The following is a 15314-nucleotide window of genomic DNA, read 5'->3' as shown; positions in this document are numbered from 1 at the left end:
CCTCAAACATCATGATGATCTCCTCAATTGCCAATGCAGCACTCTCTTTCATACCACCAACAACTCAGCTCTGGTACCTTGGATGGCAATGCTCGTTGGTTTTACATTTCCTGACCAGAACTTGTTCACTCAATTTGAACAATTTCTGTTGTCTGAGACAATGACTAAATGTAATCCACTTGAACGGTATCAGGACAATTACAAAAAAATCACCCCCAAAAAGTGCCAAATTGTTGATGATATTACCAGATCATTTGAAAGAAGTGTGTCTGGCTTGCACATATTGATGGACCTGGCGGCACAGGGAAAAACTTTTTCATGAATGCTTTGATTGATTACTTTACAAACAAAGGTCTGAAACTCGCTGCGGTGGCCTCTTCAGGGATTGCATCTCTGTTTTACACAACACCACTACTGCTCATGCTAAGTTCAAAATAACTCTGAAGGTCAATTCTGAGTCTATTTCAATTTGTGCTTGGGAGCCTCAGTCAGCGCTTCAACAAGAACTGTCTGAGTCAGACATCATAATCTGGGACAAAATCTCTTTGCAAAACAAATTATTGGTTGAAGCAGTCAACAGATCATTCCGGGACCTGAAAAACCGCGACATTCCATTTGGAAGCATCAAGGTTGTATTCGGTGGTGATTCTCAACATACTCTGCCTGTCGTCAAGATGGGCGAAATGTTCTCACAAGCAAAGCTTTGCATGTTGAAGTCACCGCTCTGGGACAAAATAACAAAATACCACCTGCGCTGCAATGTTTGGCTTTTAGGCTCAGGCTCAGCGTCTTCTGAAACTGGTGTGGTTCAGTTCAATAAATGGCAACTTAATGGAGGCAAAGGTACAATCCAGAAAAAACTTGTGTAACATGTTCCATTGCGATTTAGGACATTGTTGCGAGATACATCAATCCAATCACTCAGCTCAGATATTATCAAGTTCATCTACGGTGAATTGACTACGGCACAAGTCTCAATACCGCAACAGGTGCGCTGAGCACAGCGGGAAGCGTAGCAAAAGCGCAGCGCTTCTTGCCGCGCTACGCTACACTTTTAGCAGCGGGCGGCCCGCTGCGCTTTTCACCGATTCATCTTCAAGGAAAAATGTGAAGATTTCAGCGGTATTTTGCTGCGCTGGCCACTGAAATAGCGGAAAACCGCTGCGCTGGGCGCTAAAAAGCGGGAAAACCGCTGAAACAGCGATAATTGGTCGCTGTGCGCGCTGAACGCTGAAACAGCGGAAAAATGCTGCGCTGAGCGCTGAAAATTGGAAATTTCTGCTGATCCCCACTCTTCAGCGCACAAAAGCGCAGGGTTTTCTGCGCTCTGGACTCCATTCTTGGCAAAAAAAGTAACTCAGCTGCCAATACGGCTGCGGCACACTGCACTGGTAGCGCTATTCTTAGTGTAATTTTGCTACTTTTGCAGCCAAAAGCGCAGCGGCGCAGTGCGCTATCCACGCTATTTCAGCACAAATACGCTAAAAGCGGGTCCAGTCGCTGTCCCGCTGTCGCTGCGCTTTGCGCAGGCCAATTTACGCTCAGCGGAAAGTTCGCTGCGCTGGCGCTGAAAACAGCGCCCGGCCGTTGGCGCTATCACTGTTTGGCTCCAGGAACAGCTGATGGCCGCTTCGCTGCGCTATTGTGGTGTTTTTGTCAGCGAAGCGCAGCTGTTGCGGTGTTGGCACGACGGCCGTTTGCAGAGAATTTTCTGACTGAATACTATAAAGCGCGGGCTATCATTACGCCTCTGAATAAATATGTCAAAGCAATCAACAAGCAGTGTCTCAGATAAATGCCCTTGGAACTCCATATCTCAACTGCTATGGATCAAATGACTTATTCTTTGGAAAAGGCTTTGCCAGAAGAATTTCTGAACAAAATTGATGTTCCTAATTTCCCTGGGAGTTGAAAAATCAACTCTCAAGAATTAATAAATTGACTCCCAAAAGTCGTTTACGTTGCGCGGACCGCCTCTGGACGTCTGTCCCCGGTCCTCGGGACCAAATTTTGACCCGCGCGCATTTTGGGAGTTGGAAAATTAATTTTACTCTCCAGAATGGGAGTCAGAATTTTAATTTCACAAAAAATGATGGAAAATAAAGAAAAATTTATACCTCCACACTGGGGCACCTAAAGCCCCCCAAAATTTTACAGAGGCCATAAAGCACTCTGAATAGCAACTGATGGGCTTCACGGCATTGGCACACCCCAAGAAAGGGGTGTGCTACTGTGGGTCTAATTTGGCGGATTTCCTGGTAGCTTACCGGGAGTGAAACGGGAGGTGGGCCGAGTCCAAGACACGGCAGTAGAGTAGACGACGGGCTGCGTGTGGGCGCGCCGGGACAAACCCCTGCGCGCCTCGCAGCCCGGGTGCGCAGCCGGAAGATGCAAACCTAGTTAGGCAGAGGCCAACCGGTACCGGCTAGAAACAGTACAGTGCCCCGCACCTCTTATTGACTACCCCTACAGGGCTGTTCCAAATTTTTGGGGGGAAAAATCCAAAAAATAAAAATTGGGGGCAGGGGCTTTTCTCTGATGATTGCTGATGTTTCTAGGGGAAAATGATGCTGTACAACAGCTGTCAGAACTTTTTGTCAGGGCGGGTCTCTTTAGTGACGCCGCCGTGAATAGAAACCTTCGAGATATCAAAGGTTTGAGCTGTTCTCAGCTGTCACAGCTGGGAGCTGGAGCTCGACTTGGCCGCGCAGGCGCAAGGAGGAAGCCGCGCCTTCTTCAGAAGGGGCTGGTTGAGTGAATACAACCTGGAGCCTTTATGAGAAGGCTCACAAGAAGGGTAGTCCTTTCTAGGACAGAGGAGGGAAAAGGAAGAGGCCCGACTTACCTAGTCAAACCGGGGAGTCGGGTCAAGAGTGGAAAGGATGAAAAAGGAAAAGAAGATCAAGAATAACCCCAATCGTTGTGTTCGGCGTAAGCGGTCGAATACAACAATAAAGTTGGGTGTGGTAACTGATCTGGGGAGCTCTTCCTTGGGGACAAGCTCCTTGTACTTATACTCATGTTTTGCGTGGCCAACTAGTGGTTGGCCCGAAGATACTCGACATCCTAACGGTTCAGGGAATCTCAAATCCTGGGAATCATTGTAAATGATTCCTCAGGGTAGACAGGAATGTACTCACTCTTGCGCCGGCGTTGGCCCTGCTTGTGAGCCAAGGCTTTTCCTTGGACGCTTCACTCGGAGAGGCGGGGTGAAGAGCCCGTAAGAGGCCCGCGACCCATTAGCAAGGCTGTGCTAGGGCGCGATTTGTCGTCCTCTGCGCTGTCTAAGCTAGCAGGAGGCTGACACTTTTAGCCTGAGAAATAAATGTTATACATACATTGTAATACATATTTGAATATATTACATAAGTGTACATATTATGGTTGTTGTGAAGTCTCCTGGCATCCTGGCTTTGGCAAATGAAGAGACCTTCAAAAAAACAACTCACAATGGCGCCTGCTAGCAAAGTTTCTAAAGCACAAAGAGCCCGCCGCGAATGTGAATCAATGCTGAGGAAGAAGGTTGGCCACACGATCAAAAAGAAAAAATTGAATTCCAATCAAAGCTGTCCTATTGAGATTTCCAATGAGGGTGAACAGGCTGATGAACAATTTTTTTGCAATCCTGACAAAGATCAATTCCCACCGGCAAGAACTCAACCAATTGCACTCGCCAAATGCCGTAATCATATGGTTTACAGTGTTTTATATACATAATAATTCCGTTAAGCACATAAAACATACTTTATAAACCCATAGTACATACATTTAAACCCATAGTATAGGCAAGTGTTCCAAATTTGACCACCCAAAAAATGATAACTTTTGAAGGAGACATCCCAGAGGGATGTGCTATATAAAATCCTTTTCTACAAGCTCCATAGAGCTCAAAAATGTGTTGTATGGAGTTACAGGGTTGATGGTCAAAATGTTATGGGGGGTCAAAAATTTTTGCAGGCGCGGGGTAGTCGAGAAGAGATGCGGGGCACTGTAGCCACGCCAATACCCTCAGCCTAGACGCCGTCACTCGATCCGCCGATTCTCGCAGGGATAAATTTCGCCCAGATCTTCCATTAGCAATATCAGAGAACTAGGACACTAACACAATGTTTAACTCTATACTTAATATTGCAGAAACATCAGCAGCGGTCATGGCAGCGAGAGGAAGACCGGACCAAGACGCGGAGGCCCCAGCACATGGAGAGACAGAACCAACCCAAGTGCAAGGCGCAACCGGAGATCTGGAGGACACACCAACGGCGGAGAGACAAGGGAACAACCCACCAAACAAGAAAGGCGCGACACAGAAAAAGCCGAAGAAGGTCACCGCGCCAAAAGAACCGGCGAGGAGGGTTACAACCAGATCTACCTCCAAGATCCCAGAAGATCAACTTGGCCCGACGGAAAGAGATGATGATGTAGGCAATGGATAGGTGGATAGAAGGGGAAGGGGAATCAGGAGGAGATACCGGGAGTCCCGGGCATCAAAAAGGAACAGGTAAGCAATCTCGGCCGACTAGGAAGGTCATGGAGGAATGCCAATCAGGAATGCCAACCAAGGAATGCCAACAAGGAACCAAACTTAGACTTGATGTATTCTCGTGTGTCGTGTAGTCGATGACCCGGTGGACGCTGACGAAGCAGCGGCAGAAGCGGAGACAAATGGGGGAAAGATCGAGCTGAGGAGGGCAATGTTGGACATCATCAAACAAGCCAAAACAGCGGCGGCGGCCGGGAAGAAGAACAAGGCCTTAATGTTCTACCAGATTTGCGCCAGTTTAGGAGGGACAGTCGTCGACGACCCAGCAAACAGTGCAATGGAGACCCCGCAAGATCACACAGTCACAGATTGACTGGCCGGAACACTCCCCGTTGCACAACCAGCACCACCAACAACCCATTCCATACCAAGGCTCAAGGTCCCCATCCCCCCGTTGCAAAGCTCCGCGAGAATAAGAGACCATGATGAAATGATCTCAAGTGCTCAACAACCGGACGGTGGGGTGATATTTGACGATTCAGCTATCCCGACAAACGACGAACTTGGGTTCACACCCTTCTTTGAACGGAATCTAGTGGCGTTCAGGGCACCACTTCCCCTCACGATATTTAACCAAGAATGGCAAGACAAGGCGATCTTGTATTGCGCAGATAAGAGAAGCAAGTCGGAAGAATCAAACGGAGATAAGCTTCAATATACCGGGTACCCATACCCAAGCGAATATACGCAGACCTATCAAGATTGGTCCGTGAACCATCAAGGGTTTTATAACGCAATCAGCAAGATCCCAACCCACGCAAACCTGGCGGTATGGCTCATAGCACATAGAAAAAATGTGGACGGGATAATTGGGCAGCACGGATTCATGACGGCATTAAGATACAACATACACGTCAGAACCAACGCGCTTACTCATTGAGTGCGATTGCCAGATGGGAGGTTGTTGGTGGCTAATATTTCGGTGTTCCGGGCAGAGATCGCCCTTAACATGCACGCAAAAGCTATTCGATTTGGGGAGACTGAATACAACAACAACCCCTACGCAATCGGATGTTGTTGCGCCTTGTGGGATCCAACAACCGGTCAACCAATAGCGAAGAAAGAAGACCAAGCGAGCAAAGTACCTTTGCACCTGCAGTTAACCCATCAACATGCTACTAGAGGCTCTGCACCCGGAGCGAAACCGGGATCGGACCCACCCAAAGGTCACAGCATCTCGAAGGACCAACAAGGGAAAGGTGGAGGCTACAAATGAAGCAGGTGGAATCCGGCTTATCACAAACGAGATAACGGAGGGTATTGTGATTGAGGAGAGTCAAGCGGTGGACAAGGGGGGAACGGACACGGGGGAGGCGGAGGAGGTGGAAGCGGGGGGAGAGGAAGGAACAAGGGGCATGGTAAAGGCGGAAACTACTAGTTAGCCTCACTGTTTGATTGTTTTTCTATTCTTCTATCCACTTAGTATGCAACAATTGCAATATAATCCAGTTGTATAATGCCTCATCATCAAGCCAAGGGCTTAGCGGTGTCATTCATTCCGCATGAGGGAGGGAAAAGACAAAGAAACTCCAGATAATTGGAAGGAGGTCATCTGACATGGTATTTTGTGAACAAATTTTTGGGTAATAGTGCGGCCAAAGAGAGCCGGGAACAAAGAGCGGAAACAGCAGATCAACAGGTGGATAACAAACAAAGCAATATTGAAGCAAACAGTTGTGGGTGGTCAACAACGGTGGCCTGTGAGATGAATGTTGAAGCATGGGAATTAGCACTCCAGAAAGCTGACCTTTGGACAGAGTATGAAGATGTGCTACAAGGCTTCCGCAATGGTTTTGACCAGGGGATTCCCCCCCATAAGATACCAGGCAATACCCCTTTCTATATTCCTCCAAATCACACATTGGCTCTAATGGCTAAGGAGAAAATCAAGAAATCCATCAAAAAGGAGCTAGAGTCTGGACGAATGTTTGGGCCCTTCACTTACGAACAGGTCACCAAGCAATTCAAATTTTTCCGGACCAACCCGCTAGGGGTGGTAGTCAACGGAGATGGCTTGTTACGGCCGATAAATGATTTATCTTTCCCGCACGGGGGAAGTGACATACCATCCATCAATTCCTTCGTGGACGCAGCGGATTTCCAAACCACCTGGGATGACTTTGACATTAATGTCTCAAAGTTTTTTAAGGAACAGAAAGGACCGGTGCTGTTAGCGTTATTTGACTGGGAAAAAGCATATTGTCAAATCCCGACAGCCCCTCACCAATGGCCGTACTTCATGGTAAGGGACTTTGACGATAAAATCCTCCTCAATACGCGCATCACTTTTGGCGACGTCGCAGGCTGCGGATCTTTCAGCCGTCCAGCCAATGTGTGGAAAAAGATAATGATGTCCAAATTCAATGTGTTAAAAATGTTCCGTTGGGTAGACGACAACTTGTTTATCAAGAGAAATGACTCCCCAACATTAATGGCCAACGTGGTAAAGCAATCAGACGAACTAGGGGTGAAAACCAATAAGGAGAAGTACTCCCCCTTTCTTGAAGAACAGAAGTTCATCGGGTTCATCTGGAACGGTACAAATAAGACCGTAAGATTGCCAGATGAAAAGCCAGCCAAGCGGATACAACAAGTACAATACTTCCTAGAGATTGGAGCGGAGTTTTCATATAACAAAGTCGAATTCATTGCCGGAAGGTTAAATCACATATCTTATATCTTACCACAATTAAGATGCTACCTCTGCGGGGTATACCGGTGGTTGAAAGACTGGGTCCACCGGAACAAACAACACCCAATCCCCAAAGATGCAGAGGAAGATTTACATGTTTGGCTGACAACATTGAAGAATTTCCAACCCACACGGCTCATCGCGCGGCAAGACCCAACGGAGGTAGGTTGGGTGGGAGATGCGTCTACTGGCTACGGAATTGGAGTACTCATTGGAAGGAGGTGGGCGCAATTCCGACTAAGATCAATGGAGGAATTAGATAGAGATATGGAGGAAGGGGAAGAGGAAGAGAAAAGCATATCAAGACTGGAGACAGTGGCGGTACGCCTCGGACTTCTTATGCTAATGAAGCTAGGTGTGCAGAAAGGGAAAACTTTCATAGTTTGGACAGATAACACAACAACAGAGAGCGTCGTCCTCAAAAGGAAATCAAAGGACCGCTTTGTGAACCATGAGTGGAAGAAAATTCAAGGTATGCTGATTGAAAACCAGATAAACCTAGTCGCGAAGAGGGTGACATTGGCGGAGAACCGCGCAGATACGCTGTCAAGAGGGATCTGGTTAGGACACCGGAATAGAGATCAGCTGAGGATAACGGTTCCAAGGGACCTCGAGGCGCTGGTTGATCAAGTAACGGAATAAAGGAAAAGCAGTCCTAAACATGCTAGAAATTGAACAGTAATCCACCTTTCCTTACGGTGTAAAGCTCAAAAGTGTTCCTGAGAACCTTTTGCTGAGTGCGGAAAGGGATGAATGAGGTTACCTCTGCCTTTCCTGGGTCACTAGACACTAAAACAAGCCCCCCCAATCTACGATTGGAAGGTTTATGTAGTGATAGTGGAGGTGTATCAAAAGATAGCCTACTTTGAGCAGGTGGCTTAAGGGTTATGGTGATGTAGCTGATGTGTAAGTGTTGTAATGAGGTTGTAATTTGTATGTAAGGGTGTAAACCACAATATATAGTGGGCTAATACTGTAGAGTGAGCAAGTATTGTACTGTTATGGGGTAAGCTGAGTGCAAGTAGTTTGCTGAGCAAAATTACAACTGGGGGGAGGAGAGCCTCCTTAAATAGAAAAGAGTGAGACATTTTAGCTCCAGGGGAACAAGAGAATGAGGGGTTTTAGCTGCCCTGAAGATTACAATGAGGTATTTTGGCTGGTGGTTGACAGGTCACATGAGGTCATGATGTCATATGAGGGAATTCAGCTAGTGAGAAATAGGAGGTGAGATATTTTAGCTGGCCTGGCCTGTCAACTGATGTCATCTGCAAGCTGCATGAGGGGTTTTTGCTATCTTGACACCTGCATGATGTCATCTGTCAACTGTCAGACTGCAGGCCCTATTACACTAGTCTGCATGCACCTGCATAAGACTGCATAAGCCTGCATCAAGTGTGCATAACACTGCATGACACTGCATGACATGTGCATAGCACAATGAAATGAGTGCAGCTGATGAGGTAAAGTATATGTAAAGGTTTAGACAAGCTGTCAGTGTGGTCCATGTAACGGATTACATGTCCTGGGTAAGTGTGGTTCATGTAACGGATTACATGACCTGAGTACAGTGTTTGTGTGTGTGAAACTGGCTGATGGTGTCTTGAAGGGGTTGTGTCTTCTGATCCAGAGGTGTAAGGTGTGTTGTACATGGTGTGCTGTGTAGTTTTGGCCGTAGAATCCAGTGGTGTTGCCGTATTGGTTGATTTGAGAGTGTACATATGAGAAAAAAAGGAATTTTTGAAATGGGCTAGATGGGTAACCATAAAGCATACCACAACGGGAGGAACCACGTGAAGAAAAGATAAGGGAGGCACAACACTCCAAGGAGGCCTAGAGTTACGGGGTCTGAGCAGGCTCCAGGCCACCTGGAGTTACGTGTTGGGCTCAGAACTCAGGGCTCAATACTCACAAAGAGAGAGAGAGCTCTAATTCCCAAGAAGGAAGAGAACTTCTCCCTCCAGTTATCCTCCCACTTCCCACCCAACTCACGGCCATCGCCGCAGCAGGCGGAAAGGGTTAGGGTTAGGAGAAGAGGGAGGAAATGCCACCCTTATCCCATACTTGGATGACTTGAGGAGCTGCAGGGTAGCTCCTGGGTCACCCTAGGCGAATAGGACAAAGTTTAGAAGTCCAGAAGCTGAACAAGTAAACCAAAAGTAGGCTGGGGACAAAAGAGTCACCAGCCCGCCTCAGAGGCGGTGTCAGCCACAGAGTACATGTCACAGTACCTTACACGTACCAAGTACCTGCAATTGTTCACATTACATATAGTACATTCCTTTTTACACCTTTATTACATATGTACATCATTAGATACAAGCTTAAGAATGTACTCCTGTTATACATTACATTACAGATAAACATAGTTAAATACAGTTACCATAATGTACTGTTGTTATGAGAGTTAAGTTACGTGCAACAGTAAGATTACAATACATTGTAATATTACTGTACACGTGAAATACCCAAGACAGGTATCACTCATTTATCCCTGTTACGCCTCAGTCCCCATTTACATAATATATTGGTTATGATATAAATACATAAACAATACATGATGTAATCCAATTCAAAGAGCACTGAATAGAATCACTGATTGGTTATGATCAGCTAGTGTGCACAGCTACAGTACTGATCTAGGATCAGTACTGATCATTACACTGCCCTGATCATTTCCAATGTTGATCCTCATGAGGATCTGCTTCCCTTGAGCGCTTCCAGTTCCCCCCTGGTCCTGAAGCGCCTCATGTTCCCTCCTGCTCTTTTCCCCTCTATATAAACACACCCCCCAGGACTGTTTATCCCTCAGAATATATTTACAGCAAAGTTTAACCCATACTATAGTTAAACAGTGCTTTCATTCTCACCCATCATTTAATTCAGGAATACTCTCAACTCTTGATTACCCTTACCTTTCTGTAGGTAAAACCACGAACCCAAGTTGAGTTATTCCTTGGATGCCTATTAACACTCTGTGTTGATCTGGATGCGCCTTAATTGAGCAAGCCTCTCAGTCAAGATTACTGATAGAGTGAAACCTTTTACAGGTCTTACCACGAACCCATTGGCCCATCCTTGGCATCTTACACCATCATCTTGATAGTAACAACCCTCTCAGACAGGGTTAGTTACATACAGGCTGACAGGCGGAACACAAGAGTAGATTGGATACTAAGGAAATCCGCCAAAGCCTTAGATAAAGTGCCCAAAATCCCCCCAAAACTTTACAGTGGGAATGAAAGCCTCTGAAAGTCACATGGTGAGATTTTTGGCAGTATGAAACCCCAGGAAAGGGGTGTGCTACTGTGGGTCTAATTTGACGGATTTCCTACAAAGGAAATCCGCCAAAGCCTTTGCCACAGTGCCCCAAAGTGCATCAAAGTTTTGGATCATGAAATAAAATACCCTTTACCCAAATGGTTAGCTGCAAGGCAGTAAAACATCAGCATAAAATAATTCTGAGGCAGCTGGGGCTTTTGGTCATATCTGCTACTAATTGCCTCCGCAACAGATAATAGTGCCTCCGCAACAGATAATAGTGCCTCCGCAACAGATAATATTGCCTCCGCCACAGTTAATAGTGCCTCCGGCACAGTTAATAGTGCCTGAGCGGGTCAGAATTTGGTCCTGCAGACTGGGGACGGACGTCCAGAGGCGGTCCGCGCGATGTAAACGACTTTTGGGAGTCAATTTATTTCTTGCGAGTCAATTTTTCAACTTCCATTTCCCTGAGCATTGGCTGGAATTGAAAATTTGACAACCTTTATTATCACTTCGCAACCTGTGTCTCCAAGATGGCTTAGCAAATGGAACAAAAATGTTGTTACTTGATGTTGAGCGGACGGTATTGCGCGTGAAGATCTTGACTGGTACCACAACTGGCAAAGTGGTAGTGTTACCTTGTATCACCCTCAATTACAAACCGGATATGGAATTTGCCTGTTCATTTTCTAGGTTTCAATTCCCCGTAGTCAGCGCCTTTGCCATGACCATAAATAAATGTCAAGGCCAATCACTAGATCATGTCTGCGTTTTCCTGCCCCTGCCTGTCTTTGCCCATGGACAACCGTATGTGGCCATCTCCAGGGCCACTACTGTTAAATGCATGGGTGTTGCCTATGTACCCAAACAAGAAACCGAGGTTACAACAAATTTCGTAAACAAGGCACTACTCTTGTCACATGTGGATAAATAGCGTAGTTATGAAGTATACAAACATGCCTTGAACCTGTTTATAGCTATGTTTTTGTAACCTTTTTGCTGCTTGACAATTGTCACGCTTTGTTCATTTCCAGTTGACTTTGTAGATAGTCCCATGTTTGCATTGCTCAATAAAGGTAACTCTGTTCTGCAGCGCAGCTGCCATTTCCCTAGTTCTTTGTTATGTGGGTAGTTAGGCCGCAAGTTCGTAAGCGCACAATGAGCAATTTTTAAAAGTTTCAAATGTTACATTTCTTTTGTATTTAGATTTGAACCCAATTTAACCCCTTGTAGATGAAAAGTAAGCATACATAAGATGACTCGTTTTGAGTGGAAATGCAATATCAGGGTAAAAACAAGAATCTTAAAAAAAACTTCTAGTTTTACATGGGATGAAATCAAACAGAACTGCTATTGAACCAGTGGGTGTAGTCTTTGAAACTCAAGATTGAAAATGGGAGATAAAGATTTCAAATTTATTAGCGCTTGAGATGTTCGTACTCCAACTTTGGCCTCAAGCAGTCCATCTCAAGATCTTTTTCTTCCTCAAATTGTGGATCCAAGGCTGAATCCAGATCCAGATGATGTTGAATGACGTCGTCCTGTACAGTCTTCCTTTGAGCCCAATTCCGTAGCAGATCAAAGTTGGGTTGTTCAAGGGGTTCGGATGCCTGAGAGTGGGTTACTTGCACCACACTGACAGTTAGTTCCCGAACAGGAGGATTGTTGCCTATGACCCTACTTAACTTGGATTTCTTGGCTTCTTTCTGGCCGTTTTCAGGCTTGTTGGGACCTAAGATTGGAATTTCTTTCCGTCTCATGCAGCACAAAAAATGAAATGGTCGAGGTTGAACTATTCTGATTGTTTGAGCTAGAATAACCGCTATGATACTGTTAAAAGCTGATTAGTACTATGTATTCACATCATAAATCTAAATCCTTGGGTACTTACACGTTCCCAATAATTGAAATGATGACATCGGATGCCTATGAATCATTGGTAACTCATAGTAAGATTGACGCTCCAATTTATTCTTTACCCAGATTATAATTGACTGACCATTTCTCGAATTGCCAGTCCATCTCCCGAGCGGCACTTCCCAGCAGAGATGTGCATAAACTACAATTATTGTGTTCATCAGCTTACGGAAAAACTTTGTGAGCTCCAGTAAAAGCAATATCTACGTACCTCCCATACAAGAAGGGGCCATTCGACGAGTAATACAGAATAGATTACTCCCGCAGTGAGAAGAAGACTTCTCATTTCCTTTTTGCAGTCAATTCTTGCCCCCTTCTTCTGCGGGCGGAGATGCTTTTGCGGTCCTTTTTTGCTTTCTGCCCAATCTTTGGGTGCCAGCTTTTTATATTGTTTCAGCTGACGATACGTAGAAAAAATGAAAGGCGTATATGCCTGTATCAAGCAAAGCACACATGCGTAAGCCCGTAGCTGAAAGGATACAATAGCTCGCCGCGGCCCTCAGGGAACTCACCATGAGCAAGCAGCTGTTGAGAGCTAAACAGGTTGTGATTCTGATTTTAAGCCAGTGCGAAAATTGATGCTGCCAGATTTACTCATGTTAGTAAAACCACATAGGTGAGGGCCCAGGATATGCAGACCTACAATCAAGTGATGAAGCTTGCTCAATGGATTTCCAGGGAGGTTAGAAGCAACCTGGAAAGCTGTTTCGGGATTGGCTGACGTCATATTTGCATGGGCGAGAGCCAGTTCGATGGAGTCAACGGCTCGTTGAAGATAGATATACTGGGAGTTGGAAAGTGAAAACACTGTGACAATGACTAGTGGTGCTCAACCCAAGGTTATTTTTGAGGTAAGTATGTATGCGCACCAAATATTCTCTTGAAGAGAAATAAGTGTTTAGCTTACTTGCGACACTGAAAATGGCTACTCCGATGAAAATTATGTTTAGCATCACAATTACCGAGTAGGGAACGATGTTCAACTTTCTGTCTGACGAATTGGATTGCCAAGGAGGATCCCATCGTGCGCAAATGTACTGGCAAGCAGTGCTCCAGCAAAAACACCTATTCGAGGGGAGAGGGCTTGAAATTAGTATATTTGGTCTGAGCAATTGGTCAACTATTGGTCTTCTATCTTACCATACACCAATCCAAATGATCACGTATTTAATTCCCGGTATGTGGACTTTAGCTTCTGGATTACTGATCCCATAATCTATTGCTAGTTGCATCCCAAGTCCAACCACAGCGACTAACATCGGAAGGGATTCAGGTTAGTTCCCAATCAACCTCTTGTATGGTAATCTGCTTGAAAAATCATCAGAGGAACTGGACAAATCTAACGTACAAATGTCATACAATATGTAGCATACCGTCACACAACCGGTGGCGTTTGGCCTCAGGACTCCGTCTGGGGGTTTTGAATGGAATTAAAATGATCAGAAGATTTATAAATCTGATCGGGGAGTGGAATTCCTACTATTTAGATCACTTACGTCTGGTTATATACCCCAGCATGAACTTCCGGCTGGACAATCTAACTAGAATAACGCTCAACGCCATGACAAGCATTCTATGAAAGACACAAATGATTTTTCAATCTCTAATTTATGTCTCTCCTACCCTGCAAGTTAAAAGATTTTAATTTGCGCTACTGACATGAGATGAGCCACGAGCATAGTGATTAAGGTGACCCTGGACCACGAATAAGTGCTAGGCTGTGGATAGTTGATTATGATCGGGAGCGAAAACACCACCTTCAGTGAGCTACGATTGGGAATCCAAGATATCTATACAGTCAAGTGAGAGGTTCATTTCACCGAGCCCTACATCATTTTTAGCTTTCAGCAGATTGTGAATGGCGTAATAGACATTGGTGAATGATGAGTTCGACGTGACGCAAGTGAGTCCGGGAGCGGTGTTAAGTGATAGTCGAGACATTTTGAGAACTTGTCTTGTGGAGAGAGATATTCAAGATTTAGGTCGCGGTGAGGAAGAAGAAGTGACTACTATAGTTCGCCCAAAGGCGGCGAGGAAATAAATTGGTTATGAATCGTTTTGGTAAAGATGCTGTGGGAAGCTCAGTGTGACGGTCACGTTGACAAAGGAAGGCGGAACACGGTTGCGATGGAACAAGGATATCTTGAAGAGCACTGGATACCGCCGGCCATCAAAGCATGCATGTTGAGAGCATCTGGGGCTATTCGAGTTAGAGGTATAAGATGCCAAGAAGTCCCGAATCACTCCCAGTCTCAATAGGCTAAAACAACAAGAGCTGAGATAAGAAAGCAGCAGAAATTTGAGAGGGGTATGTGCACCGAAATCATAGACGGGCCAACGAGCAACAAGGAGTCTCTTGATCTGATTCCCGTGAAGTCTTGGGTTTTAGGTGAAGGATATCTATTTAGTTCAGCTTGGGATACTAGCACTCAAACTTCATGTCTGCGGTAGAGGATCTCCAACAGTTCGTGATGGATGATGCTGAGGGGAAACGTTCAAATGCATACATACTGTTCATGGCGCTGACCTTGGTCGTGGCTCGAGGGGCCATTGAGGAGAACAAGGCTGGGCGAAGTTGGAAAGATGAAACAAACTTGCGCTCTCACCATCCCGGAAAAGGTATGCAAGATATGCTGTACATTTTGGTATCGCGCTTGGGTCTGACTTGAGACTGTTTCATGTTATTTTAATGTGGAGAATCAATCCCTGTATGGCCAGCTTCCTCGGTACTATTGTCTTTTGTAAAAAGCTTGGACTCGATTTCGAGCTTGGTGTGCAAAATCATGGCCTGCCTCAGATCAACCACCTCAACTCTCGCTGACAACTCCGCCTTCCTCCGGCGAATCCTTCAATCTCATTCTCGATAACCATCGGTCAAACTTTTCGGATTCAAAGCGCCAGTCG

General features: G+C 45.6%; 1 protein-coding gene across 1 annotated transcript; it reads right to left on the bottom strand.

The window, feature by feature from the left end:
• Window positions 1-11911: 11911 nt before the first annotated feature.
• On the bottom strand, window positions 11912-14351 carry PtA15_8A686 (uncharacterized protein; the record flags this gene model as incomplete). The annotated part of the gene is made up of 12 exons (XM_053172141.1): window positions 11912-12323; window positions 12385-12419; window positions 12493-12552; window positions 12622-12843; window positions 12923-12991; window positions 13054-13229; window positions 13318-13475; window positions 13551-13662; window positions 13759-13821; window positions 13907-13983; window positions 14070-14128; window positions 14241-14351. 12 exons carry the CDS (start codon window positions 14349-14351, stop codon window positions 11912-11914), a joined length of 1554 nt encoding a protein of 517 aa, XP_053023335.1.
• Between the last annotated feature and the right edge of the window lie 963 nt (window positions 14352-15314).

The sequence above is a fragment of the Puccinia triticina genome, chromosome 8A (genome assembly GCF_026914185.1).
Source record: "Puccinia triticina chromosome 8A, complete sequence".
Lineage (NCBI taxonomy): Eukaryota > Fungi > Basidiomycota > Pucciniomycetes > Pucciniales > Pucciniaceae > Puccinia > Puccinia triticina.
The sequence above is the reverse complement of the archived record's forward strand: the minus strand, read 5'-3'. Positions and strand labels throughout refer to the sequence as shown.